The sequence below is a fragment of the Gymnoscopelus braueri genome (assembly GCF_963280865.1).
Source record: "Gymnoscopelus braueri genome assembly, chromosome: 12".
NCBI classification, from domain to species: Eukaryota; Metazoa; Chordata; class Actinopteri; order Myctophiformes; family Myctophidae; genus Gymnoscopelus; species Gymnoscopelus braueri.
In genome coordinates this window covers 48,982,575-49,009,367 of record NC_137614.1, presented here as the reverse complement: position 1 = coordinate 49,009,367, position 26,793 = coordinate 48,982,575, and the positions used below count along the sequence as shown (strand labels likewise).

At 42.8% G+C, this 26,793-nt stretch overlaps 2 protein-coding genes across 2 annotated transcripts in view; one reads left to right on the top strand and one right to left on the bottom strand.

The window, feature by feature from the left end:
- Positions 1-429: 429 nt before the first annotated feature.
- On the bottom strand, positions 430-2,758 carry LOC308096641 (acylamino-acid-releasing enzyme-like; the record flags this gene model as incomplete). The annotated part of the gene is made up of 1 exon (XM_080444053.1): positions 430-2,758. Exon 1 carries the CDS (start codon positions 2,671-2,673, stop codon positions 430-432), a length of 2,244 nt encoding a protein of 747 aa, XP_080300179.1. The 5' UTR covers positions 2,674-2,758.
- Positions 2,759-3,831: 1,073 nt separating this feature from the next.
- The window catches only part of dhx35 (DEAH-box helicase 35), a gene marked incomplete at its 3' end in the record, with an annotated part of 32,045 nt that continues 9,083 nt past the window's right edge, over positions 3,832-26,793 (top strand). Inside the window, exons 1-13 of the mRNA XM_080445682.1 lie at positions 3,832-3,933; positions 6,904-7,031; positions 7,763-7,855; positions 11,764-11,841; positions 12,916-13,020; positions 13,107-13,168; positions 14,571-14,640; positions 14,759-14,818; positions 16,695-16,807; positions 18,837-18,933; positions 19,568-19,726; positions 21,668-21,878; positions 25,386-25,510. Coding sequence (XP_080301808.1) covers positions 3,894-3,933; positions 6,904-7,031; positions 7,763-7,855; positions 11,764-11,841; positions 12,916-13,020; positions 13,107-13,168; positions 14,571-14,640; positions 14,759-14,818; positions 16,695-16,807; positions 18,837-18,933; positions 19,568-19,726; positions 21,668-21,878; positions 25,386-25,510 — 1,341 coding nt within the window. The 5' untranslated portion in view covers positions 3,832-3,893. The remainder of the gene's footprint in view (positions 3,934-6,903; positions 7,032-7,762; positions 7,856-11,763; positions 11,842-12,915; positions 13,021-13,106; positions 13,169-14,570; positions 14,641-14,758; positions 14,819-16,694; positions 16,808-18,836; positions 18,934-19,567; positions 19,727-21,667; positions 21,879-25,385; positions 25,511-26,793) is intronic.

The window sequence follows — 26,793 nt, the reverse complement described above, 5'->3', positions numbered from 1 at the left end:
GGTCGAAAAGATCCGTGAGAGCTTTTGTTTACCCTGCTAAGAACAGCTGTGTGAAGTTCAAGCCAAAACTAAAATGTTTTGTAAAATAGCAAAAATAGCAGATTTACATACAAGTTCACAACACGTAGTGATGCGTTGTGAGCTTGTAGATCTTGCTATTTCTGGTTATAATGGAGACGTAAAAAAGAGAGAGAAAAAAAGAGCTTGACGGGTTCTGGATAGGGTTGGTCGGTTTATCTCACTGTCAGAGCTGGTAAGTGGACTTCACATCTGCTATACAATTTTAATACTGGGGGTTCTCAAACTTTATAATTTCAAGTACAACCATAACCATTTGTATACTCTCAGAGTTACAGACCTGTAAGGGGCCATTTGGAACCCCCTATAGCTTGGTTCCGTTAAGAGGGAATGGTTAAGGAACCGGAGTCATTAAAATCCTAAAGGATCCCCAACCCTAATCACCCCTGACAGGTGCTGAGTCATCCACAGAGCCATGTTCATGAAGCCATCTGACTCGGCATCCACCTTGGACAGTGAGTGATTGTTCCCCGGGTACCACAGCACCCGCACTGGGACCCGCAGCGCTTTCAGAGCTCTGTAGTACTCGATTCCCTGCTTGTTAGGCACGCGCTTGTCATCCTCCCCCAACATGAGCAGCACCGGAGTCTTCGCCTGTGCGACGTGTTTGATGGGAGATTTGTCCAGCATCTGTTCCCAAACCCCAGGCTCAGGAAGACTGTCTGTGGTGTATTGAAAACCAGCCTCCACCATACACCAGTCTGGGATGTCCGTACTGCCCATCATCGAGGCCATATTGGTGACGGGGTTGCGAGCCACACACGCCTTATAGAACCCCGGGTACTGGCCAATCAGATGACAAGCCAGGAAACCGCCGTGGGAGCCCCCGGCGACCGCCACCTTCTGCTCGTCGAATTCCCCGCCTTTCAAAACGCTCTCTACGGCAAATTGAACATCTTTGACGTCCTGAGTGCCCACGTTGCCCGGTAGGGAGAGGATGCTGTCCTGGCCGTAACCGATGGAGCCCCGATAGTTCACCAGCAATACGGCAAAGCCCATCCTACACAGCACAGCGGAGGACAGAAGCCAGTCCGCCACGATCACAGAATGAGGGCCACCGTGAGGGGTGACAATGAGAGGCAGCTTCACTCCCTCCTCCTTCGCCTCCTCTGTTGGCTTGAGCAGCAAGGCTTCAAAACCCAGGCCAGGGTATTGAGCGTTGTCCTGGTCCGGAGGAGGGTCAAAACTCAGGATCTGCCAGCTGATATAGGATTGGCTCTGAGACTCCTCCAGAGTAACCCAGTCCACTTCCTCTTGGGAAGAAGCCCCCCTTGGTTGCAGGAAGCCCACCCTGAGGCTAGGCGGGCGGTTTGGAGAAGAGCAGCTGATCACCATCAAGTCTCTCTGTATGTTCAGCAGGCACCAGTTACCCACGTCGGGCTTGTGAGCTGTGAGCGAGGTGACACTCCCCGTGGTCGTATCTATCACCAGCAGGTCCTTACGGCTGCGTTGGGGACAAGCGATGAGGACACGTTGGCTATCGGCAGACCAGCACTGAGGGGCCAACTGGGAGCTATAGATACCGGCAAAACCATCCGGTCCAGGTCTTTTCACCACGTCTACAACCACCGAGGTCATCTTGGTGTACCAGTCGTACATACAGAGCTTGCTACACTGCATGTGTGGGCCGTAGACGCTGCACTCCAGGTAGACAATTCTACACCGGTCCGGACTGAGTCTCGGAGAACACACCGCACCGGTGCCCGACGACAGCTCTTCACATTTCCCTCCCGTGAGATCCACGTAGAACACAGACGACCTCCTGTTGGGGCAGTGCGTGAGGCCGAGTCTGAATGGCTCGTGCCACCAGCCCACAAAAACCACACCCGTGTCACCCGGAGCCCAAAACGCCTGTCCCGGTGAAATACCGTCAGGTGTTCCCTCCAGCACGGAGACATTGCCGCCTTCGATGTCCAACACGCAGAGCACTGGACAGCTTTTATTGACCAGAGACTCTCCCCAGTCCTCATAGAAGACAAACTGCTCCCCCTTGGTGGCTTCTTTCTTCTCCATTTTCAAAGTGTCCTCCTCATCTCCAGAGAAGGAAGACTCTGGTGACTCTGTCTGGAAGAAGGACTCGGCCTTGGGTCTCTTCCGCTCTGCCACGTACAGGAGATGGGTCTCAGAATGGGACCACACCAAGCAGCCAAACTGGTCATCGTCGTAGACCTTGCCGTGCTTCTTCGAGGCAGTTAGGTCGATGCTCTTCGCCTTGGTGTTCTTACCCCAGATCTCCACAAACTGCTTGTCTTCCCTTTTGAGGGAGAATTTTCTGACCACAGCCTTCATTTCCCCAGAAGGTGAATCTTCACTCAGCACTAGCTCTCCCTTGATCTCGGTGCAGCTTCCGGTGGGTACGGAGTAGACCACCGATTTGTCGTCGTGGAACACGACGTACTGCCGGCAGAACTTAACTTTGACGTTCCTCGACAGGTCACGCTGGCTCCATTCTGTGTAGATGTTGCTGTATTTGCCTCCATACGGCGAGGTGATGGCAGGCCCTACATCAGCCCTGCTCGGAGAGGGGAAGAGGCTGAGTTCTCTGTAGAGTTTGGAGATTTCCACTGGATTGGTCGTGACATGATGTGTGTCCATGCCGGTCAGGGGTTTGTACACAGTCCGTCTATGGCAAAGGTAGCCTAGTGATATTTGTTGGTTTGAAACAGAAAGGGTTTTGTTAAAAGGTTAAAGCACTATATTCTGATAGTAATCATTGCCATAGTTTTTGTTCAGGAGTCTCCCTGTCTGTCCAGCTCTTTAATAAACAGAAAACACATTTTCAGGTAGGTGACATAATTTCAGCCAATCGAGAGAGAGTACCCATTTATCAGACATGGAGACTCCTGTTACTAAACAAACACTCTATAGCAATACGTAGCCTACTATCAGAATATAATATAATTCTATTATATAATATTTATTTTAACCAAATAAAATCACTTGGGCCTACCCTACCTTTAAACATAACAGCTAGACTGGATGTGTAATTCAATTCTTCTTATTGTCTAAATGAACATTTCAGATCTCTAGTCTTCCTATATCCACAATTGTCATTTCAGATGTCAATGACGTCAGAGGAATTACGTCATTTTCACCATTCGTGTGTATTTGGGCTTTCATATTTCAGATATCCACAATAATACAATTTTTGGATATCTTAAAGTCAACATATCTGCAATAGAATTCGTACCCAGAGAAACTCACATCTCAGATATATCTACAATCTAATCACTACTAGTCACAATAATAACCATAATGTAGGCCTAATAAATATGTTACGGTAACATTACCCCTACATTATGGTTATAAACTTCTTACCCCCCCCCCACCCTTTTTTATTTATTTTTTTACATATAGTTACAAATAACAGGACGAAATGCAGTTACAATACTGGAAAAATAAATAAATAAGCTTGAGGTTAGGCAATATATTCATCATACAGATTCTTCTGGTTTTCATAGCTTTAGTGTGTGAACAATGTTTTAAGGTTTCTAAGAATGACAATAATAATAAGGCTTTAAAAACAACAATATTTGGACGTTGGCTAGCAAATTTGGTACAACGAATATGACATTTTGCAAGAATTAAGATAAGTTGACAAACATACATTTTGTCTATGCTTATTTTATATATTAAGTTTTTTTTTTTTTTAAAGTCCAAATAATACATGCAGAACATTCAATCCAATAGAAGAGTACATTTAGGAATTTATCAAATTATGAACTTGCTATTAAGTCAAAAAGAAATCCCAATGACGTCACAACTCAGCCCAACTGCGCCGACGCGAACATCACACGTGACGTAGAGAAAGCAAGATGGCGGCTCCGCCCGCCACGATGAAATTTTGGAAGCCGGGTAAGTGTGTCAATAATAATTTAATAAACACATATAAATATCATGTCAAATGTTCGGTGTTCCCCGTTTGATGCGACGAGAACGCGTTTGGACGGGAATGACGTCAGCGGGGTTATCCTTGGCAGCCTCTACCGTGGCCGTTTACTGTATAAAGTACTGTAACGTTTAAGCTGCGTAATCTATCTGCTGCGGGGATCATTCATTCATTCTGCAGACCCTCCGGGGATTAAAGCGTTATATTATGCTAATATTAAACATGATCAGATTAATGCGATGGCCACAATTTAGCTGTAGAATACAACTCTCGTAGCTGTAGAATACAACTCTCGTAGACGTATTTATGATTCCGACGTTTTCAATCTACGAGAGTTGTAGGGTTCACCCCCCATGGACACAGGGACTTTCAGCACTATGCCCCGTAGACACTCCAAACATGTACAAATTGACAATAAAGGTGCTTACCCCCACGCCCCAAATGTTAACTCTCGCTACGTGGTAGTAGTTTAATGTAATAATCCATATCTTTCAATAAAGAAGTGTTTTAATGCCGTCTTTGGCCGATTCTGTCGGAAGTTCCCAATGGGCGGTTAGTGACGCGCCCCATCTGGTGAAACCCGGAATTACACTCAATGTAAAGAGGAAGTAAACGAGGGTGAAAACATGGCGTTCGGCCACAGACGGCGTTAAAACACTTCTTTATTGAAAGATATGGATTATTACATTAAACTACTACCCCGTAGCGAGAGTTAACATTTGGGGCGTGGGGGTAAGCACCTTTATTTTCAATTTGTACATGTTTGGAGTGTCTACGGGGCATAGTGCAGAAAGTCCCTGTGTCCATGGGGGGTGAACCCTACAACTCTCGTAGATTGAAAACGCCAGAATCATAAATACGTCTACGAGAGTATTGTATTCTACAGCTAGCCACAATTGAAACTATGACATAGGTTGGTAACTGTGAGAGAGTAAAATATCGGGTCTCTAATGTCCATTTGGTTCCATTTGTACACTCCTCCTAGAGAGCATTGGTTCTCTAAGTGGGATCCAGGGACCCCCAGGGGTCTTCGAGGGAGTTCCAGGGGGTCCACTCCCCAGCTAAATGATGGATAGTTAGGAACCAAATTATTAACTCTGAGAGTGTACAAATGGAACCAAATGGACCCTAACGGGTCCATTTGGTTCCATTTGTACACTCTCAGAGTTACATTGACATTGATTGTACAATATAAATTGGGGTCCCAGAGATAGACATGTCATTAAATGGGGGTCCGTAGCCCTAAAATGCATGTCAAACTGGGGGTCCTTGAAATTAAAATGGTTGAAAATCACTGCTAGAGTCGTAAAACTCTTCTCTTATATGGGGGGTCCCTGGCATATCTTTTCAAATGGGGGTCCGCAGGCTAAATAAGTGTCAATTTGGGGGTCCTTGACATGAAAAAGTTTGTCCTAGAGTTCCACTGAGGATCTTATTTGACTGTGTAGCTGTTCCTGTTTATTGTAAAGGTGAAACCATGGTGTTAGATTTGGTCATTTTAACACTGGAATCGTGATGATAAAACGTTGTAACGGGAGCAGCATAATGCACAACTGTGTTGTTTCCCTCCTGTGGTGCAACTAGCTGATCTACAAGCTCACAAATTTACCAGAAGGAATAGGGATGCTGGGGTTCATATGGTTAAGGCTAAGTTAGGGTTAGTGGTTTTTGATTGAATTTATTGAATACTTTTTAAAAAAAGCACAGGAAAGTACAGTTCAATACTCAGCTAAGAGGATTCAAAACCCAAGAAAGCCTATGGCTTGTTTCCATTGGGGTCCTTTGTACTCAATTCATAGAGACATTTAACCCTTTAAGACCGTGAACGCATCTGTGTAACCACTTTAACCATTATTTTATACTTTGGCTACTCAAAAATAGCAGATATACAAGCTATCTGCTATGAAAAAATGTGTGCAAATCTTTGAATATATACATTTTCAAAGCAAACATTTTTAACTCAAATCTTTGCTTCTGGTGGGTCCCTGGAACGACATATTTCGAGATGGGGGTCCACGGCCAAATACATATCATTTTGGGGGTCCTTGACATGAAAAAGTTTGAGGACCACTGATATTATACTAACATAAGTTTTTTCAAGGATAGGATGTAGAAGACATTTGTAGAACCCCCCCAGAAGCAAAGATTCGAGTTAGAAATGTTCGCTTTGAAAATATATCCAAAGATTTGCACACATTTTTCACGATTTAAAAAAAAATAGCAGATCTACAAGCTCATAGCGCGGCACTCGGTGCTGCGCTATGAACTTGTATATTTGCTATTTTTTAATAGCCCAAAGAAATCTTAAAATGACACGGATGCGTTCCCGGTCTTAATGGGTTAATGACAGACAGGTATACACTATGCAAAACATCATAGCAACAGTTTGAAAACAAAAACAAAACTATGTACTGTGATGGCTCCCAACCTTAACCCCAGTCGGACAGTCTTATACCCCCTATAGCAGTGGTTCCCAAGGGTCCATTTTGGTTCCGTCCTAACTATTAATCATTTTGCTGGGGACCCCCTGGAAACTCCTCAAGGTTCCCCTGGCGGTCCCTGGACCCCACTGCTCTATAGCATTGGTTCTCAAAGTGGGGTCCGGGGGGGTTCCAGGGGGTCCCCTGCAGCAAGATGGTTAATACAGCATCACGATCATTTTAACCATTCTTTATACGTTGGCTATTCAAAAATAGCAGCTATACAAGCTCACAGTGCCTCACTTCGTACCACGCTATGAGCTTGTACATCTGCTATTTTTGAGCATTTTTCCAAAAATCCGCGGCCAATTACATATCAATTTGGGGGGTCCTTGACATGAAACGGTTTGAGAACCACTGCTCTATAGGACCCTGGGAACATAGGAATGACCCCGTTGTAACAGTATCTTTACCATCTTTTGCCATTATGATCATCATCATCATCTTCATGGTCAGGGTCCGAGGCACCTGGCATATCAGAGGAGCGGGAGCTGACCACGGAGACCACCGGCTCTCCCATCATCTTCAACCCTCACACCGCCCTGTCCATCGAGAAGCAGCGACAGAAGCTCCCCGTCTTCAAGGTTAGTTGACTGGCTGGCTGCCGCCTGCCTCGTCTGACGCTGTGTGACATTAACCCGTTAAAACCGGGAACGCATCTGTGTAACCACTTTAAAACGTTAATTTATACTTTGGCTATTCAAAAATAGCAGATCTACAAGATCAGGTGCCGCGCTATGAGCTTGTAGATCTACTATTTTAGAAAAATCGTGAACATTAGTGCAATTCTTTGAATATATTTGTTCTTCTTTATATATATAACTTTTTAACTCAAATCTTTGCTTCTGAGGAGTCCCTGGAACAACATATTTTGAGATGGGGGTCTGCGGACAAATGCATATCATTTTGTAAATTTTTTGTGCATTTGTAGAAAATTGTAGAATTTGTAGAAGCAAAGATTTGAGTTACAAATGTTCGCTTTAAAAATATATATATTAAAAGATTTGCAAAAAATATCATGATTTTTCAAAAAATATCAGATCTACAAGCTCATAGCGCGGCACTCGGTGCCGCGCTATGAGCTTGTATATCTGCTATTTTTGAATAGCCAAAGTATAAGCTAATGGTTAAAGTGCTTAAAATATAAAATGACAGACGCTTTCCCGGTCTTAATGGGTTAAAAAAGAGTTTAAATCATTGTACGGCGATCTTATCAAAAGGTGTCACTGATTCTGGAAATCTGGATGTTTCTATTTCTAAACTTCTATGGGTTGTTCTGAACGGTTTGCATTGCGTTGGTGGTTCCTTCTTCCAGCACAGAAACAACATCTTATACTTGGTGGAGAGCTACCAGACGGTCATCATCGTTGGAGAGACAGGATGTGGCAAGACGACGCAGATACCTCAGGTTAGTAGTAGAGCCAGATCCATCTACAGGTTCACAATGTGTTGCAATATAGGTTTTCCAATGGATTAGAATTGATTTTGCACCTTTTGTTGATAAGGTCAAACATTTAAACGAGGATTAATACAGAGTGGAGTTAAGAGTGTGCCAAGGTTGGCCTTCGGCTAAATACCAAGAAAACGGAGGTTTTCAGCTATAACATCTTACCGGAACATCCACCTCTGACGACAACAGGAGGCACTGTGCTTAAGGAAGTCAAGGACTTCAAGTACCTGGGCTCACACGGGTCAACTCAACCGAGCAAGATCTTAAAGTGAGGAAGCCACTTGCATGGAGGGCCCTGAACGGCATGGCCAGTGTATGGGACTCCCAACCTCCCCCGTCAAATCAAACTCAGCTTCTTCTATGCAACGGTAGAGTCTGTTCTCCTGTATGGCAGTGAATGCTGGACCCTGAAGCCAACCCTGCAGAAGTTCTCTAGACGGATGCTACACCAGAATGTTGCGAGCAGTACTTAACATCAGCAAGAGTGTAGTGTACATGTAACCAACAAGATCCTGTACCCAACCCTAACCCTGTACGAGGGAATACCAAGGGTGAGCGAGAAAATAGCAGCCAGGAGAATGAGACTAGCAGGACACTGCCAAAGGCATCAAGAGCTGCCAGCCAGAAAATTGGTGCTGTGGGAACCAACACACTAGCCTGGTAAACCCTCCCTCCGGAAATCTCATTTCCATTTGATTTCAGGAGTGAGTCTGGCCTGATCCGCCTTTCTGCAATATTGGCTGTGCTGGAGTTGGGCGGGAGTAATACCGTTGACTGACAACCCCTTCAGCCAATGATAATTTTTCCCCTTCAGCCAATCAGCAGTTCACCAGTCTTAATGTGACGCGACGGGACTTTTGAGACAGCCATACCCAAAATGGGTTGCCTTATTCGGACACAATGGTGTCACTGCCCGCCCCTACCGGTTCTCTAAATTTTTATTTTTAAATGATTAATTGACCACATATATGAAGTTAAACAACTAAATTCTATCCAAACGATATCTTATAAGTAAATTCCGTGCCTCAAAATAGAAGTTAGAGAGCTTTTTGAAGTAAAAAAATAGCGGAGAATTGGCCGCACAAGAAAAAGATGGCTGCCGTTCGTGTTTTGGGCTCACTCGAACTCGCCACCTGATTGGCCAACGTAAGCTGTCAATCACAGAACAATGAGCGACGACGCTGATAGGCTCGGCCGTTTGGCATACACAGCCAATATTGCAGAAAGGCGGATCAGGCCAGACTCACTCCAGGAATCAAATAGAAATGAGATTTCCGGAGGGAGGGTTTACCAGGCTACCAACACACGGGCATCGGTCACGAGGACGCCCCCACACTAACATACGTGGACGTACTCTAGAATGATACATGAGCACAAAGTACCAACGAACTGGCCAGATGTATGGAGAACATTGACACTTTGACAGCATGGCACGTTGGGGGCAAGCCGTCTAGAAGAGGGTCTGTGTGTCTGTCTGCGACTGATCTTGCAAATCGTGCATGCTGCCTGCCAGTAGGCCCACGGGTAGACTTTCGTGTGAATATGTTTCACATTTTTGTAATTGATCATCTCAGATCCACCATCCCGCGGCCCCTCCATATTTGGGCAAGACATAACATGACATAATCAACATGACATCACCATGGGTCTGTTTGGACCAGGGGTGATGCAACTTTGATGATGGAGAGGGCCACTGTATTTCCACACTCACTCCAGAGGGCCACATTACATATACTGTAGGGAAGACACCTCTTATCTCCGTATTTTAACTTTTTTCGTAAATTGATTCCGTACTTCGCCATTCTATGTAACACAAAAGTAGCGTTTTGAGCTTGTAGATCTGCTATTTTTTGCTATTTTTTAATTGGTATCCTGAAAAGTAACATTTCTATTTAATTTCAAATGCATTTAGTCATACTTATGTTAAAGGGTTACTTCACTTTCGGGTCGGGGAAACATTTAAAAAATATATTAAAAATAAATGAAAAAAGTAATGGAAAATTCATGGCCCCCTCACGCATTAGAGTGTCCTACTAATGTGTGAGGGGGCCTTTATTTTGCCATAACTTCTTTCATTTTTTTAAAATATTTTTTTAAAATCTTTATTTTATGTGAAAGTGAAGTATCCCTTTAACTTTATGAATTTAAATACAAATACATTGGACATAAAAAAGACAATAGAATTGTAATACTAGTCACTGAAGTAATTAAAGCGGGTCATGCTTGCAATTGTAACAGCTGAAATCAATATATCAGTATTCCGATATTAACCTGCGGGCTGCATTAAGTGAAGGTGGCCATGACCAGTTGCCCATATATGGTTTGGACCCATGGTGGTACCCAGACCCGACGTAGGCTGCGCCCCTTCCCCGCCCCCAAAATAATCATATTTGAACTGGGGACTCCCCATCCTGATAAGCACTTGGAATTGTAGTTCAACCAGTGGTGTCGTGGAGCCCACACGGAGTAGGACGGCGTGTGGCCAGTCATTTTTTCACGCGCAAGGTACGGCACGGGACAGTGCACGCGCGTGCCCCCCCCCCCCCAATAGATTCACGAGCCAAGTACCCAAATGGCTACTTTGCATAACAGATTTACAAGTGAGTGTGAAAATGAATCCTCAGATTCCTCACTCCTCGCATCTATAGGCCACGCGGTAAGCAGCAACAACAGCATGTTGGCTTCAGTAGGGCTGCTGCCAGTATCCTGTCTGCATCTGCACGCAGCGATGCCTCAGCCACCGTCCAAGAAGAGAAAGATAGGCTACTCGTTCAAAGCAAACTTTTAGTTTCAGCTCTATAATTCATGGCATTCCTTGAATTTTTATTAGTTTAAAAAGACTAAAACTAAGCTAAAAAACATTTCCTATACTAACATGTTTCCTAATTTAAGGTAAAATAAAATGCGTGCGGTGTCCTGCCAGTAAAAAAAATCACCATGACACATTTGAAATATTGTGAAAATAGAAGATCTACAAGATCTAGCTTGTAGATCGGCTATTTTCACAATTTCTGCCTCTTTCTTATATTATTTGACAATTTGGCCAATGTTTCACCAGTTTCTATACTATAGTTTGTTGATTACTTTTGATTCAGTAATGGTCTTTTTTCTTTCTTTCTTTTTCTTAAAATTAAATCGTCACTTCACTGTTATCTGGGGACGGACCCCTCAAAAAAAAATCACGTGGGGACCCCCCTGGGGGTCCCAAACCCACAGGTTGAGAACCACTGATCTTTGCCCCAAGCTAGATGGCTGCATAAGGCAGCTGATTGTAGCAGTGAGTGGACTGATATCCTTCATGTGGCCTAAACTCCCCGAGCGATTGAACACGACCTTGTCTCGTTTGAATGCTTTAGTAGCATATTTTTAGCAGGCTTTGGGAACAAATCATCATGTTCTACAGTACACCACATTAGTCATTCATATTCATAAACAACACTAGAGCCCGACCATCCGATGCCAGATGTTTGAGTCCGATCCCGATGTTGGTAGAATCCTAGCCAAATCGGAATTGGCCCACTGATGATTACCGATGTTTCAAATTTATACGTATTTGGCCGCGGACCCCCATCTGAAAAGGTTTTGTGCCAGGGACCCCCAGAAGAGAAGATTTATGTAAAAAAAATTAAATGTAAAATATTCAAAATCTCCCAAATATTTTTGGAATTCTTCAAAACCTTGAGCTTGTAGATCTTCCATTTTTGAATAGCCAACACATAAATGGATGGAGTAAAATAATTGTGATGCTATGTTATTAACTTAGTTAGCTAGAGACCCCCTGGACCCCCCCCCCCCCCCCAACCCCACTTTGAGAGTAATCTTTACTTATTGTTGGCTTCCTGTCTCTTCAACCCTTTTCATTGCAGTACCTCCTGGAAGCTGGATGGGCGGCAGAAGGGAAGGTGATCGGGGTGACACAGCCGCGGCGCGTGGCTGCTATTTCGGTACGTAAGATCGGTCCCACTGGGGCAGCAGTGCAACCACAATGTGATGTAAACAAAGACCTTGTGATGTACTGCCATAAAAACTGTCTTGTCTGCATCCATTGTTCTCCTCAGTGGGTCGGTTTGGCCAATCGATCTGAAATGTGCACATGATGGCCATAGGCAGGCACTGATGAAGCTGACTGTTTCCATTTCCCCAAATCTGAGCTGTTTATTAGCTCATTCGTTTATTTTTGGCAAGTTTATACATATTTGAGGCACCGGGCTATGGGATTTGTGGGTTTTCGCAGTCCCATAGCCTGAACAGATGGCCATTGATTGATTGATTGATTGATTGATTGATTGATTGAATACTTTATTAGTCAGAAATGTAAATGGCATGAGGTACAGTCAGACATTAACCCATTGAGGCCTGAGGTTCCGATTCTGCAAAATGTCTTCTAAATCCTAAACGGTTTTCTGAAAAACGTATGTTTCTATATCAGTGGTTTTCAAACTTTTTCATGTCAAGGACCCCCAAATTGATATGTATTTGGCCGTGGACCCCCCATCTCAAAATATGTTGTTCCAGGGACCCCCAGAAGCAAAGATTTGAGTTAATGTTTGCTTTAAAATAATATATATTCAAAGATTTGCACACATTTTCACGATTTTTCAAAAATAGCAGATCTACAAGCTCGTAGCGCGGCACTCGGTAAAACGAGGTATAACTTGTAAGGATCGCGCAATCATGGAATGGGCAACACAGCTAAACGTGTGGGTAGCGCCCCCCCAAACATTTGCCAAAATACCCCAATATGCTTCTGTTGGTAATCGCTCTCGTTTTGAGCGACCTGGCTGGCACCTGAACATGGGTCCTGCAACTTTGTTGAGTTTGTATTGACGCTCCAAGGAGCAACACTGCCCCCATGGAAAGATGCCACGTTTGTCCCTTCAGGATGTGCAATAGGGCAAGTGGAAGCTGACGTTCCGTTACGCAGAGTTGCAGCATTATTTAGCCCTGGTACCATTTCCAAACTTCCAACTACCAAGTTCAGTGATGTTCCGTTCTGTTCATCTTCCACACATCATCAGGTGGCTAACCGGCTAGCAGAAGAGAGGGGCGCCCTGATTGGCCACGAAGTGGGCTACACCATCCGATTCGACGACTGCTCGGACCCCCAGGCCACCAGGATCAAGGTTGTTATACCCGTCGTAAATAAATCATGTCGTCATGATTTGAATTCCTCAGGTTTCCCTCTAATAATCGTGTCTGTTGATATCAGTTCCTAACAGATGGCATGCTGGTGCGAGAGATGATGTCGGATCCTCTGCTGAAAAAATACAGGTACGTGGTTTAATTACATTCTTCATTGACGAGTACCTAATGAAAATAGCTACAAGCTCACAACCTGTTGCGATGCATTGTGAACAGAATAGGGAAGTTAGAAATGGTAGCAGTTTTTTTTAACCATTGTGCTCGTCTGTGCCTGTTTTGACACTTGATCGGTTTAATTTGCAGTAACTAACTACTAACTCATGGATTAAAGTTCTCAGTCGCCGCGACTGATTTCTGTCATTTGGATTCCATAGAATTCGGCATGTCTTCTATGGAAGCATGCCGTGCACCGAAAATAGGCGATCTACAAGCTTACAACACGTCAAGTATGTCAAACTAACAACATGTTCAATCTTCAAGAAACTCCTAATGATCTCAGATATTTCATAAAAGCAGTGGTGGAAGAAGTACTCAGATATTTTGCTTTAGTAAAAGTAGCAATACCACAATATAAAAATACTGTTACAAGTAAAAGGCCTGTGTTCAAAATGTTACTTCAGTAAAAGTACAAAGATATTGGCATCAAAATATACTTAAAGTACCAAAAGTAAAAGTACTAAAATGTTTGAAAATAGCAGATCTACAAGCTCACAACGCGTCGCATCGTGACGCATTGTGAGCTTGTAGATCTGCTATTTTCAAATAGCCTATATATAAAATAGGGCTAAAGTGGTTAATGTATGTTTTATAATGTGATAATTTATAACTGTAAAGTAACTAGTAAGTAAAGTTTTTTTTGTAGTGGAGTAAGAGTACAATATTTGCCTCTGAGTGAGATGTAGTGGAGTAAAAGTACTGAAAATTGGAAATACTCATGTAAAGTAAAAAATACCTCAAAATTGTACTTAAGTACAGTACTTGAGTAAATGTACTTAGTGACTTTACACCACTGCATAAAAGAAAAGGTTAACCCTCTGGCGTCTGGCATTTTGTTTTAAAATACAAAAATGACTACCGGTATCCTTTTTTGTCAGGGCTGGTATGGCTGACTTTAGCATCAAGCTGCAATTTCTGCAACTGGTTGGGTGTATGGCTACCAAAACATCATAATTCTACATATTGTGCTAATTGTTTATCAAACACAGCGTGTGTGTGTGTGTGTGTGTGTGTGTGTGTGTGCATTGCATATTAACAAAATGTTTTCAGTCGTGCAATTTTATTTAGCTTTAAGCCTTTAATCCATGCATGTGTTATAAGGGATTTCGTTTTAGTTTTAATTGTACTACTTTATTGCACTTTTTTTATTTTCTTATTATAGTGATTGTAAAGTTGATGTAATGAATGTTTCAGTCAAAATGTTTGTCTCTGTCGGACCCCAGGAAGACTAGCTTTTGTCATGGCAAAAGCTAATGGGGATCCTAATAAACAATAAAACAATGCTATCTAACCCTTGTGATGTTGTCATTCCCAGCGTTCTGATGTTAGACGAGGCACACGAGAGAACCCTGTGCACAGACATAGCCATTGGACTGCTGAAAAAGGTGAATTTGACGCTCAAAACAAAGAGAACATTCTATCTGTTAACCTTTTCGTTTTACATAATGACCCTTTTGTTTCCTCTTCTTGCTCAATACTCTGTCCTTCCTGACCGTTCAATAGATCCAGAAGAAACGGAGAGACCTCAGATTGATCATAGCCTCTGCCACGCTCGATGCCAAGGTGAGAGTGATGCCTCATTAAAGCAGCAATCTGTAAGTTTTTTTTGTGAACAAAACGTTATTTGAATCCATTAACTCATTCCCCGCCAGACTTATTTCTGGCTGTGTTTGCCCACTGCCAGCGATTTAGTGTTTTTTATAACTTTAAAAAAATCATTTTTTTTCCTCCATTATGATCGCAAGTGCAATCGTTTCTAAACACACAGGCGAGTCGTGCACGCCGCTCAAACAACAAACATTCCGATCGGGGCGGAGTCTCTCTCCTCCAGCCCAGTGTGAAAACACCATGTATCGCTATGTAAACGGAAAACTCACTTACTTTTTCCACCTCGCCACAGACCTCGCTAAATCCCTTATGATCGCGTGTTCAACTGTTTGTAGATACACAGGGTAGTTGTGTGAGTGGCCCAGAGAAGAAATTTTCAATCGGCGACATTCCATTTTGCAGTAGTAGCAGTTTCAAAACAGCGTCGCTAAACAGCATTCCACGGCGGAGAAATGCAAAGCCGAGAAAAGACCGTTTTAGGGCGGGACCTAAACAGGAAGCGGACGGATTTCCATATCCGGGTGTGCTACAATGAAATGTGTCGTGGCGAGAGATGAAGGGGAACGTGAGATCTTGTTTTTAAAAAATCTTTTTCAAAATTACGTTTTTTACGTCCTAGGCAGGTTTGGTAATTGGAAAAAATTACGTTTTTTAGGTCCTAGGCAGGGAATGAGTTAATGGGTTAATCTTATCTTTATGGTAGAGAATATTATTAGAATATAACCAACACAAATGCAGTGGTTGGAGGTGGTTCTCCTTGTTCTTCCTTTTGAGGCATTTGGCACATTAAGACCTAAATGCCTTCTAAATCACTAGTTCATGCCAAGGACCCCCCAAATTGATATATATATTTAGCCGCAGACCCCCATCAGGGACCCCCAGAAGAGAAGATTTGTGTTAAAAAATATCTATATTGAGAACCACTGTTCTAAATCCTAATACTTTTCTGAAAAACTTATGTTGCTATATATATATATGTAGCTAAAACCTGAAATGACAAAGATTAAACTCTTGTGTCTGGTAGGACACCTACTGTAGCTACAGGTTGACAAGAGGTATTGCCTGAAACTCAAAGGAAAATATTTCGCCGCGCTCTTTGTTATATCTCAACAGCAGAGCTCGCGCTGCTTTAATACGGACACATTTATTATTGACAAAGGGAAAACAAAAGACCATCAATGACGCTAATTTATCGTCTTGTTAGACCACTGTTCTGACGGTCACGTTGTCTTTCAATTAAATAATTAAGACCTGAGGCCAATTCTTACTAATGTCTTCTAAATCCCAACAGTATTCTGAAAAACGTATGTTACTATATCAGTGGTTCTCAAACTTTTTCATGTCAAGGACCCCCAAAATGATATGTATTTGGCCGCCGACCCCCATCTAAAAAGAAATTTGTTCCAGGGACCCCCAGAAGCAAAGATTTGAGTTAAAAAAATTGCTTTAAAATAATATAAACATATTCATTTGCACACATTTTCTCGATTTTTTTCAAAAATAGCAGATCTACAAGCTCGTAGCGCGGCACTCGGTGCCGCGCTATGAGCTTGTATATCTGCTATTTTTGAATAGCCAAAGTGTAAAATACTGCTTTTTAGCTCAAATCTAAAACTGACACAGATGCGTTCCAGGTCTAAATGGGTTAAAATCTCTTTCTATGTATTCCTGCCATTTTATGTTCAGTACTTATTATGCTCCGGTAAATTACGCACAACTTAGTATTCGGTAAGACAATCAGGCCTTGGCGTTTGGTTTGGAAATACGACGTTGTGTCCGACTCCTACATGAGGCTTTTCTAACCGGTCCATGCCCTTCTGTCTGGATGCAGAAATTCCAAGAGTTCTTCAACCTGAACGAGACTGACGATCCCAGCAAGGACACGTGTGGGATTCTGACGGTGGAGGGACGGACCTTCCCCGTGGATGTTTTCTACACTGTCAGGTACTGAGTCCACTAGAGCAGTGGTTCTCTAACTTTTTCATGTCAAGGACAAGGACCCCCATTTGAATAGATATGCCAGGGACCAGACCTTCATAAGAGAAGATTTTTACGGCTCTAGCAGTGATTCTCAACCATTTTAATTTCAAGGACACCCCAGTTTGACATGCATTAGGGCTACGGACTAGGGCTTTCACCAACTAGTCGACTAGTCGACTAGTATAACCACTAGTCGACTCTGTTGGTACTAGTCAAATAGTTGAAAAAAAGAAATGTTTTATTTTTTTTATTTTTTTATTTGTTTTAATGCCATAGTAATGGCCCGTCTTACTATTATTATTATCCTCCTGACTTTATTTTTTATCAAAAGGGGGTCAAAAGTATGCCCAATAAAAGCCTATTATTGGGCAATGGGGCAGGGGGATCCTTGGAGACGCTGCTGTGGTGCTGTGCTGCTGTGCCAGAAGCGCTTCCCTTAAAACGCCATAAAAATAAGGGCAGGAGGATAATAATAATAGTAATATAGTAGTAGGATGGCATTAAAACAATGCCCCCCCTAAAAAAAAAAAAAAAAACTATTTTTTTATTATTTTTTTTATTTATTTTTTTAATGTTAATTTCGACTAGTCGACTAGTCGACTACTAATTGGTCAAAACAGTCGACTCACACAAATCATTAGTTGTGAATGCCCTACTACGGACCCCCATTTAATGACATTTCTATCTCTGGGACCCCAAAATTACAGACAAATTAAAGACGGTATACAAATGGAACCAAATGGACCCTAACTGGTCCATTTGGTTCCATTTGTATACTGTCAGAGTTACAGACCCATAAGGGTCCATTTGGTTCCATTTGTATACTGTCAGAGTTACAGACCCATAAGGGTCCATTTGGTTCCATTTGTATACTGTCAGAGTTACAGACCCATAAGGGTCCATTTGGTTCCATTTGTATACTGTCAGAGTTACAGACCCATAAGGGTCCATTTGGTTCCATTTGTATACTGTCAGAGTTACAGACCCATAAGGGTCCATTTAGTTCCATTTGTATACTGTCAAAGTTACAGACCCATAAGGGTCCATTTGGTTCCATTTGTATACTGTCAGAGTTACAGACCCATAAGGGTCCATTTGGTTCCATTTGTATACTGTCAGAGTTACAGACCCATAAGGGTCCATTTGGTTCCATTTGTATACTGTCAGAGTTACAGACCCATAAGGGTCCATTTGGTTCCATTTGTATACTGTCAGAGTTACAGACCCATAAGGGTCCATTTAGTTCCATTTGTATACTGTCAAAGTTACAGACCCATAAGGGTCCATTTGGTTCCATTTGTATACTGTCAGAGTTACAGACCCATAAGGGTCCATTTGGTTCCATTTGTATACTGTCAGAGTTACAGACCCATAAGGGTCCATTTGGTTCCTAACTATCTATCATTTAGCTGGGGACCCCCTGGAACTCCCTAAAGGACCCCTGGGAGTCGCCGGACCCCATTTTGCGAACCAATGCACTAGAGCCCCGACCCATGTAAGAGTTTTGGGTTCGATCCATATTTTGTCCTAGACCACCGAGTACTGATGTCAAGTACAAAATCAATAAATTCTTATCAATTTGAAAAACGTGGATTTGAGAAACCTCAGGTTTTCTGCTCTATGTGAAGTGTCTTGAGACAACTTGTAGTGATTTGGCACCATAATAAAAATTGAATTGAATATGATAACATGGCCAAAAACTGGAACACCAGGTTGAAAGTGGTTAATTCATAATATCACATGGCTGTATCGCTTGCCCGAAAACAACTGTATCTGTATTAGCAACGTGACGCGTTGTTAGCCTGCAGATCAAACCACACAGCATTGTACTGTGTTTTGTATAAATTAGGCTTTACTCAACCGTAATGGTCTCGTTACATTAGGCACTAGACAATCCCAGATAATCCTCTCGTTTAATCCCCCAATGATGTTCTTGTCTGTGTGTGTGTGTTTGTGTGTGTGTGTGTGTGTGTGTGTTTCCCTCTGTTCTCAGTCCGGTGCCAGACTACGTGAAGGCCACGGTGGAAACCGTGCTGAAGATCCACGAGACAGAGGAGGATGGAGACGTCTTGGCCTTCCTCACCGGGCAGGTTAGTGACCATCCTTCCTTTATGGTTGCCTTAACACTTACATACCCTGCTTTTATTTTAAGGCAAGAAATAGGCCATCAACATTCCTTCCTAATTCCTATGTATGATGTTTTTTTCCAAACTCATTTGACCGGTGGTTCCCAAACTGGCGGTCGGGACCGCCAGCGGGGGTCCCCAAATTATTTTGGGGGGGTCCCCAGATGATTAGCTTAATGTACAACATTGTTTTCTCACTCAACAGTAAACAAACTAACATACAGTATAAGTGTATACAGGGTATCTGCACATTTCTAAATTTACAATTTAACACCAAATTGGCCAAATGGTCAATTATTATGTAAGAAAGAGGCAAACATTGTGAAAATAGCCAATCTACAAGCTCACAACGCCTCGCACTGCGAGGCGTTGTGAGTGGCTATTTTTACGTGAGCGGCTATTTTCACTATCTTTCTGTGGAACTGAAACTAAATGTAATGCCTCAACTCCTACAATTCCAAGTGCTTATCAGCGTGGGGGGTCCCTAGTTCAAATATGATAATTTTTTGGGGGGTCACGGCCTGAAAGGTTTGGGAACCCTTGCATGAATTAGATCATGCTTTAGCGCTGTCAAACTTGTGTTTTATTATCGATGCAGGACGAGGTGGAGAAGGTGGTGTCTCTTCTTCAGGACCAGACCAGGTCTCTGTCACGATACGGCATGAAGAAATACCTGCGGGTTCTGCCCATGTACGCCGGTCTGCCTTATGCCGAGCAGATGAAGGTCTTTGAGAGGGCGCCCAGTAATGTCCGGAAGGTGAATGTCACATGATGCACTCCATTCTATTTCTTTTGAATAAAGGGCCAATTGTTGAAACACTAATGCAGTGAACACCAATGATAACAGAAATATGTCCTTTTTAAAAAGTCAAGTGGATGGCGGAGTTCACTATGACAAAAATGACAGCGGTAAACAATGTCATTGGAATCACTTTCAGGGCGATTTTTATGAATGGCAGCCAATCAAAGCCCATCCCAATTTAATTTTACAGGAGCTCACATTCAACCAGTGGTGGAAAAAGTATTCAACTGCTTTACTTAAGTAAAAGTACCAGTACTGCAATATAGAAATACTCTGTTACAAGGAAAAGTCAGAATTCAAAATTTACTTGAGTAAAAGTACAAAAGTATCGGCATCAAAGTGTACTTAAAGTACTAAAATATTTGAAAATAGCAGATCTACAAGCTCACAACGCGTCGCATCGCGACGCGTTGTGAGCTTGTAGATCGGCTATTTTCAAATATCCTAGGTATAAAATATAGCTAAAGTGCTTAATGTATGTTTCATAATTTATATCTGAAAAGTAACTAGTAACTAAAGTTTTCAAATAATTGTAGTGGAGTAAAAGTACAATATTTGCCTCTGAGATGTAGTGGAATAGAAGTAAAAGTATTGGAAATTGGAAATACTTTGATTGATATTGATTGCACTGAAGTACAAATACCTCAAACTTGTACTTAAGTACAGTACTTTAGTAAATGTACATCGTTACTTTCCACCACTGCATTCAACACATGCAACACGTCCATCAGTGTGGATGATGATCACATCATTGTTACAGTTGTCTTTGTATTTAGTATTCTTGGGTTGAATGGCCCTTTAAATCTGAGATATTGTAAGAATTTGCTTATAAAAGCGATTATAAAAATCAAAGGTACTCGGCATGATAGTTGCTTCATACTATAATTTTTTTTACATTTAATTTTGATTAGAGCTCAATGCAAATATCAGGTAGAAATTCAAGTCCCTGCGTTTATCATTATCCAAAGCATCTTGTATCGGTTGTAGCCCCACTCTATGGAATCACCTTCCCCTGGTGATAGAACATGCACAGTCAGTCGATTCTTTTAAAAAGCTGCTAAGAACTCATTTGTTTCGCGAAGCACTTTGTCTTGTGAACGCGTTCGCCGTCTGTGCAATTAGTTATGACTTCTGATTTTAACTTGATATTGTCCAGGTGTTCTGTTTTATTCTCCTGTAATGATTTTTATTGATTCTCACAGTCATTGGTTCTCATTTCTCGCTAATTGTGTTAATACAGATGAATCACAATCATTTTAAACACTATCCATATTTTATGCGTTGGCTGTTCAAAAATATCAGATGTACAAGCTCACAGCGCGTCACTTCGTGCCGCGCTGTGAGCTTGTACATCTGATATTTTTGAACATTTGAAAAAAAAATTATGAACACAAATCTTCTCTTCTGGAGGTCCCTGGCACAAAACATTTTCTTACGGTGGTGTGCGGCCGAATATATATACATTTGGGGGTCCTTGGCACGAAAACGTTTGAAGTCTGATTTTGGAAAGGTGTTTTATAGGCCTGACCTCGACTAAGTCGACCACACGTAACTTCCACTTTATTCTTCTTATTCCTCGTCTTTGTATTGGTATTGTTTGTGTTGGAGCGCCTCAGTGCGGCTGCAGAGTTCATGTGCAACCTCTTCCAGAGAGAGATAGAGACACTAGAAACTCTGCTGGAGACAAAACAAACTGTGTAGACTTGGCCCTTTAAAATAAAATGTATTTTGGCCCCAAAAAAAAAAAAGGTTTTTTTTTTTTTAATTAGTCGACTGTCAGTCGACTATTGGCAATTAGTCGCCAATTAGAGTCGACTAAACAAATCCTTAGTCGGGGACAGGCCTAGTGTTTTATAAATAAAGGTGTACCTGACCTTACCTGTTCACTTTCCCCAGGTGATAGTGGCCACTAACATAGCGGAGACCTCCATCACCATAAACGGCGTGGTGTTTGTGATCGACTGTGCGTTCGTGAAGCTGCGAGCCTACAACCCTCGCTCGGCCATCGAGTCCCTGGTGGTCACGCCCATCTCCAAGGCCTCGGCCAGTCAGAGGACTGGCCGAGGCGGGCGCAACCGCCCCGGCAAATGCTTCCGACTCTACACAGGTATGTGTGAACTGGAATCAACTAAGGGTGAATCGAACTAATCGATTTAAGCGATTTATAAAAATATGTTTTTAAATAATTTAACCCATTAAGACCAGGAAAGCATCTGTGTCATTTTAGATTTCTTTGGGTATTCAAAAATAGCTAGATATACAAGCTCGTAGCACGGCACCGAGTGCCGCGCTACGAGCTTGTAGATCTGCTATTTTTGTTTGAAAAAAGATTTGTGCACATTTTTTTATATTTATATATTTTTAAAGCGAACATTTGTAACTCAAATCTTTGCTTCTGGGGGGTCCCTGGAACAAAGAATATTGTGAGATGGGGGTCCGCGGCCAAATACATATAATATTGTCCTTGACATGAAAAAGTTTGAGAATAGATAGAATTTTTCAAAAAACTGTTAGGATTAAGAAGACATTTTGTAGAATCGGAAGCTCAGGCTTAAATGGGTTAAGTGATCATAATTAATAACATTTTGGGCTGACATTTGAATCGTTAAAATAGCCGAACTCTGCAAGCTAATGGCTGCCTGGCTGTGTGAGTGAGTGTGAGAAATAAGCTGTGATAAGTGTGTGGTAGTACTGTATGTCTCTATTAGAGAACTGCTGCATCATTAATACTGTATGTCTCTATTAGAGAACTGCTGCATCATTAATACTGTATGTCTCTATTAGAGAAATGCTGCATCATTAATACTGTATGTCTCTATTAGAGAACTGCTGCATCATTAATGCTGTATGTCTCTATTAGAGAAATGCTGCATCATTAATACTGTATGTCTCTATTAGAGAAATGCTGCATCATTAATACTGTATGTCTCTATTAGAGAAATGCTGCATCATTAATACTGTATGTCTCTATTAGAGAAATGCTGCATCATTAATACTGTATGTCTCTATTAGAGAAATGCTGCATCATTAATACTGTATGTCTCTATTAGAGAAATGCTGCATCATTAATACTGTATGTCTCTATTAGAGAAATGCTGCATCATTAATACTGTATGTCTCTAATAGAGAAATGCTGCATCATTAAAGCTGTTTCTTCAGTGGAGCGGCGCTGCATTCTGTCACGGCTCTCTTTCCCTTTCTTCTCTTCAAGCCTGATTTATACTTTGTTGGTACAACCTGCAGAGGGGAGGCAGGCATTACAAGCTCTACAAGCTCACAATGCGACATGCTGTGAGCTTGTAGATCTGCTATTTTACAGTGCGCGACTTGGTAACTCTTTAGGGTACAGTCACACATCTTGTGAAGCGTTGTAGCCAACACAAACGGACTAATGTCCCATGTTTGCTTAGTTGCGGGTTGTAGGCAGTGCAGGTTTTCTGGTGTTTTAGTTTGTTTGACTTTACAAGCTGCCAGGTGGGGTCAACCACAGTTCTTCTTATTTGTTGATGCCAGGCCGGTGTTTAACTCTACACTTCAGACTAGGGCTGTCACCATTACAAGTTTAAGTTGTCGATTAATTGCAATTAACAATTCATTTAATTGTGTGCTTGGCTTTGGAACATGTGAAGCCTTTTAGGTTTCGTAATCAAATATTGCACAGGGCAGATATGACAAATAACTGAAATATACAAAGAAAATATTTAAAAAAAAAGCAGAAATAGCTGATCTACAAGCTTACAACGCGCGTTGTAAGCTTGTAGATCAGCTATTTCTGCTTTTTTTAATATTTGAAAATGTGTGAACATTTTTCAACATAGAAACGATTATGACGATTATGCAAAAATAATTATGTAATAATTGTGACAGGCCTAGTTGCCATTGCTTGTATCTCTCTCTCTCTCTCTCTCTCCGTCTCTCTTCCTCTTGTCTTTCCGCCCGACACAGTCGAGGCAGATGGCCGCCCACCGTAGAGCTCGGTTCTGCATGAGGTTTCTTCCAATTAAGAGGGAGTTTTTCCTTGCAACCGACGCCAAAAAAAAAAAATGCTAGCTCACTGTGGAGGAGGGGAACGTCGGGTCTCTCTCTGCTCTATAAGTTTCTTGAGAGACAACTTGTTGTGATTTCGGCACTAATAAGTAAGCCTTACCGAGCCCTGAGGCCCATAGGGCAGCAGCCCTGAGGCCCATAGGGCAGGAGCCCTGAGGCCCCTAGGGCAGGAGCCCTGAGGCCCATAGGGCAGGAGCCCTGAGGCCCATAGAGCAGGAGCCCTGAGGCCCATAGGGCAGGAGCCCTGAGGCCCATAGGGCAGGAGCCCTGAGGCCCATAGGGCAGGAGCCCTGAGGCCCATAGGGCAGGAGCCCTGAGGCCCATAGGGCAGGAGCCCTGAGGCCCATAGGGCAGGAGCCCTGAGGCCCATAGGGCAGGAGCCCTGAGGCCCATAGGGCAGGAGCCCTGAGGCCCATAGGGCAGGAGCCCTGAGGCCCATAGAGCAGGAGCCCTGAGGCCCATAGAGCAGGAGCCCTGAGGCCCATAGGGCAGGAGCCCTGAGGCCCATAGGGCAGGAGCCTATCTCCTGTTTCCTTAGCGTGAGGCAGCTTGATGTACAAGTACACCCCCTGTACATGAACAGGGTTGCCAGATCTGCTTATTATAATTTCCCTAGATCTGTTATTTTCAAATAGCTGATGTATATGTTAAAGTGCTCAGGTGGCCCATAGTCGCTTCTTTTGGGCTGGTTTTCCTAGACCTGGTTGCTTGTTTCTCTCACAGAATCTGGCAACACTGTACATGAATGACGCTAGTATGTCACAGGGACTTGCTCCCAGTCCAACCCTTGATGCAGAGTGCCAGGCACGGGGGCATTGGGTAGAGAAGGAGGCATTGGTTAGAGTCTTTGGTATGACCCGGCCGGGGATCGAACCCCGGTCCAATTTTGACAACCCGCACCCACCCGCCCCCATCAATAATCAGATCTGTAGACCGACCCGTCACCCGTGTGACTATATCAAAAATACAAACCAGACCCGCCCCGCCCGTCAAATAATGGACCCGTTGTCCGCCCCGTTACCCGTGATTACATGCAGTAAATAGCCTTCAGTCGCTCAATTTAAAAGTGTGTTAAAATGCTTTCAACACGAGATAGCAGCCTTCAACAATAGCGGTACATTCAGTGGTCAGATTCGTTCCGAAATGTCCACGTCAATTGAAGAACGGAGGAGCAAGCTTTTCCATATATAGCCACGCGCGAGAACGCGCATACACGCAGTACGCACGTGTCATTGTTTACATTGTCAGATGATTTTAATTTGAAGGTTGAACAGGACGTTCAATGTGTTTTTTGTGAGTTAAGACAACTGACCGGCGTGCTGTGTTAAGTTACACAAGTGACGTTGTTTGGGCGGAAACAATTTCACAATAAAATGTTACCCACCCGCGTTTGGTTCAGTACCGCCCGTCCCCTTCCCCGTCAACTCATAAAAGTATATTTTTCACCCATCGGGTATCCATGGGTACCCGGCCGGTTGCAGGACTCTGCCACAAGGCCACTGGGCTGATTCGGCACAATAATAAAATGTAATTGAACTTCTCTCTCTCTGCCTATACCTGTCATCAGAGGAAGACTTTGAGAAACTGCCCGCCACCACAGTGCCAGAGATGCAGCGCACCAACCTGGCCCCCGTCATCCTGCAGCTCAAGGCCCTGGGCATCGACAACGTACTGCGATTCAGCTTCCTCTCTGTGAGTATAACTGACTCTGGGTTTTACACAGGGGAGAGAGAGAGGGAGAGGTGGCTGTGATTTGATCTCTGCTTTTTTAATTAACTTAGACTGGTCCACCCGAGAGGACTACTGGAATTAAATCTGTGAAATTGACACAGTCTTGAGTCTTTTAGCTATATCTGTATAGTGGCGCTCCTGAAATCAGTCACTGAGAAAATGTTTCCTTAATAACCACTTAAACCCTATATATTCGCTGAAAATAGCTGATATACAAGCTCACAACATGTCACATAGCTTAGTCGGCAGAAAACTCAGCTTTGGACCACAAGGTTCTAGGTTCAATCCTAGGCACCGCCAACTCAGCATATGAGGGCTTGATTCAAAAGTAACTAAGTTGTGTGGTAACTACTGGGAGCTGATGGTAGGTGTGGTGCTCCACCTCAGCAGTCCATCTCCCAGGACACAGAGAAGGGGATGGACTCCCTTGTTCTCGCCACTCTGACCTACTTACTTATTTTGACAGAATGTTATCACAGAATGTTCGCCCCAGAATAGGGGCACTAATAATAATAATAATAGTCTTTATTGTCCCCTCAGGGATATTCGTCTTCACAGTCTGTTCCAACAGAAAAACACACAACCATATAGCACAGAACAACATAGCACACAACAGTCCCCCGTATACACAAAAACCATCCGGTCGGCGAGGCAGCTTGTTTAGTGCAGTTAATGGCTGAAGGGACAAAACTCCTACTAAAACAAACTTTTCCCATTTCAAAGTTCAGTCCAGATGGCACTAGGGGTTATATCATATATGGGCAAATGGCGGAATATTGATATTATTATTGATTTCAGCTGTTACAATTCCAAACATGCAAGCATGACCCGCTTTAATTACTTCAGTCTATATTAGTAGCATAATGACTAGCATAAAGATTCTATTGTCTTTTTCATGTCCAATGTATTTGTATTTAAGTTCAAAAAGTTAACATAAGTATAACTAAATGCATTTGAAATTAAATAAAAATGTTACTTTTCAGGATTCCAATTCAAAAATGGCAAAAGAAAATCTGATTTCCCCCCCAAAAAATAGCAGATCTACGAGCTCAAAACGCATTGCGGTGCGACGCGTTTTGAGTTTGTAGATCGGCTGTTTTTGCTACTTTTGTGTGACATAGAATGGCGAAGTATGGCATTAATTTACGAAAAATACGGAGACAAGAGGTGTCTGCCCAACAGTATATGCAATGTGGAAGTGTGAGTTGCCCACCCCTGGATTATATGGTTCACATAAAGTGGAC